General features: G+C 40.0%; 1 protein-coding gene across 1 annotated transcript in view; it reads right to left on the reverse strand.

Moving 5' to 3' along the window:
- rpl26 (ribosomal protein L26) overlaps positions 1-2046 on the reverse strand; it is a 3142-nt gene extending 1096 nt beyond the window's left edge. The window contains exons 1-3 of the mRNA XM_035669581.1: positions 1952-2046; positions 1078-1249; positions 840-980 (exon numbers count right to left, since the gene is read on the reverse strand). Coding sequence (XP_035525474.1) covers positions 840-980; positions 1078-1245 — 309 coding nt within the window. The 5' untranslated portion in view covers positions 1246-1249; positions 1952-2046. The remainder of the gene's footprint in view (positions 1-839; positions 981-1077; positions 1250-1951) is intronic.
- Between the last annotated feature and the right edge of the window lie 397 nt (positions 2047-2443).

Raw genomic sequence — 2443 nt, forward strand, 5'->3', positions numbered from 1 at the left:
CAAAGAAATATTTAAGAACAGACAAATGACAGGCAAAAATACAAATGTAAGCGCTGTACACCATGTTACTGTTTGAGACAACTTAAAAAGCCACAACGACACTAGGGCTGCACAATTAACTGAAATCAAAAATGTGGCCAAACACAAAGCATCAGAAACACTTCAATATAATCAGGGTTCCCACTCTTAAGAAACAATTTTCCAGGATCTTTTCAGCTCATATAATGTACCAACAGGCCTAGTTTACACATTTTACCCCGTTTTGTTTCTCTTTTACTGACGTAGGTTTTCCTCAAACATAGGTCTGCATGGACGATGTGAGTGAGGGGCTAAAACACAGTTAAAAGTGTCTGGGACAGCATAGATTATTTCCAGATTATTTGCTAATTTTTTTATCAATTTCAAGGTCTTTCCATGACTAGGAAGCAAGTCTCTAAATATCCAGATTATCCAGGACATGTGGGAACCCGATAATGCCGTGCAATACATTAAAACTACTAACTAAAGCTCAAAGATGACACTCGAGTGTCAGTCCACTGTAGAGTGCTTGCAAGCCACACATCTTCTAAACTACGATAAAGACAATTCCTCTGATACTTGAGGAGTAAACTAGAAGAACGCAGGTATAGTCCTCCACAGGGAAATGTTGTTTACCACCTAAAATTGTACTTTGGGTGTAATTTGTGTCACAAAAACCATAAATGTGAGTCTTGACAGGTACACATACACATCCACCAGCCTCCCCAGTGTAACCTACGGTGTTGAACATCATTTTCACCTCTACGCTTCTTGTTTTCCAGACAGGCAAACCAATCTGTGGATCTACACAAGTGTCTCACCTTGCTGGGGTGGATGCCGACATGGACTGTGGTTCCGTTGGCCTTCTCTCTCTGCACACGCTCGATGTAGATGACGTACTTTTTCCTGTAGACCTGGACCACTTTGCCAATCTGCTGGCCTTTGTAGTGTCCGCGGACAACCTGTCAGTAAACAGGACAAGCAAGTCAAACAAATGCAGCTTTAAAAATGTATTTTTTTTTTTCACGACAGACTTTCAGCAATTTAAAATTACAATACCTGGACTTCGTCATCTTTGCGGATGGGCATGGACCTCACGTTGTACTTCTGGCGGAGCTCCTTGGACAGAGGGGAAGACATGATCTTCCTCCTGATGTGTGAGGGGGCATTGAAGTGCCTCTTGCGGTTCTTGCGGCGGGAGGATGTTACAAATGGATTCAGCTTCATGATGCTGTTTGCACACAAGAGACAAACGGGTTATTAAACAGCTGCCATGAAAAGTACATGTTCTTACAGGACAGATAAAGCTGCACTCGACTGCTTCAAACGTGAACGCCACCAGATCAGGAAAGAAAAAGCAAGATAGAAACTTAATGCTGGTGTCTTAAGGTCAGTATCAACTCACATTTAAGTGTTTAACATCTCAGTTTCTGCACAAAAACTCCCCTGAAGTCTAATATCGTGCGATTAACACTGCAATTGCTTTAAAAAAAAACCTATTTTCACAGCAACTAGCAGGTCTTCAAAGCTATATGCTAAGCTAAGAGCTAAAAATGAGGCTACCGAGTTAGCACAATATAACAAGACAGACTTCAGAGAGTGTTTTTAGTTTGTTAATACTGTCAAATGAGCTACAGGCGAAGCAGGAAACACATGAACCGTAACAATAAAGCAGAACATTAATCGCCAGCACCAATAATCAACCACACTCAAAGTGTCCAACATGCGGATACCGACGGATGTTCAGAGAGAGGAGGGAGACCAAACATTGGTTTTATTTAATCATCTATCACCCAACTCGGATCAATACTGGCCATCTTTTACGTGTGACAAGGTTTAGAAGGTGTTTGCACTGTCGTAGGGAGACACAGTGACAGTAAACGGAGGATGGATGGTGATAACTTTAGTGAAATTAGCTGCCAGGATCTCTTACCCTGCCGTCTGCTCCTCTATGGCCGGCGGAAAAGAGACTCTCAGAGCACTTCCGCTGGCATTAGTTCACACTCAAGTCTCGCGAGATCTCCACGAGAAGAGGCAACAGAAACCAAAAATAAACACAAATATCGCAGTAAACATCAATATAATTATAGTTTTAGGCCAATATCACATACACACTTGTGAGTGGAAAGGTAGATCACCTTCATTGATGTGTTTTAAGGATGAGTTGAGCCAGTACTTCGATGTTTTGGGTTTACTGGCAGGTGAATATGAAGGAATCCGTGGGCTGATAGAGGATGCCTTGATTTGTAATGTTGCATTTATTTGTTTTTTTTGGTTTGTGCCTTGCTGTATCTATCTTTTTTATTATTATTATTATTATTATTATTATTTATATTTTTATTATTATTATTATTATTATTATTATTGTTATTATTATTATATTTTTTTAACAAAGCCTTGTAGATTTAATTTTTTGTGGTAATTG

The sequence above is a fragment of the Morone saxatilis genome, unplaced genomic scaffold, assembly GCF_004916995.1.
Source record: "Morone saxatilis isolate NCDOM2014 unplaced genomic scaffold, NCSU_SB_2.0 Contig22, whole genome shotgun sequence".
In the NCBI taxonomy this organism is placed as follows: domain Eukaryota; kingdom Metazoa; phylum Chordata; class Actinopteri; family Moronidae; genus Morone; species Morone saxatilis.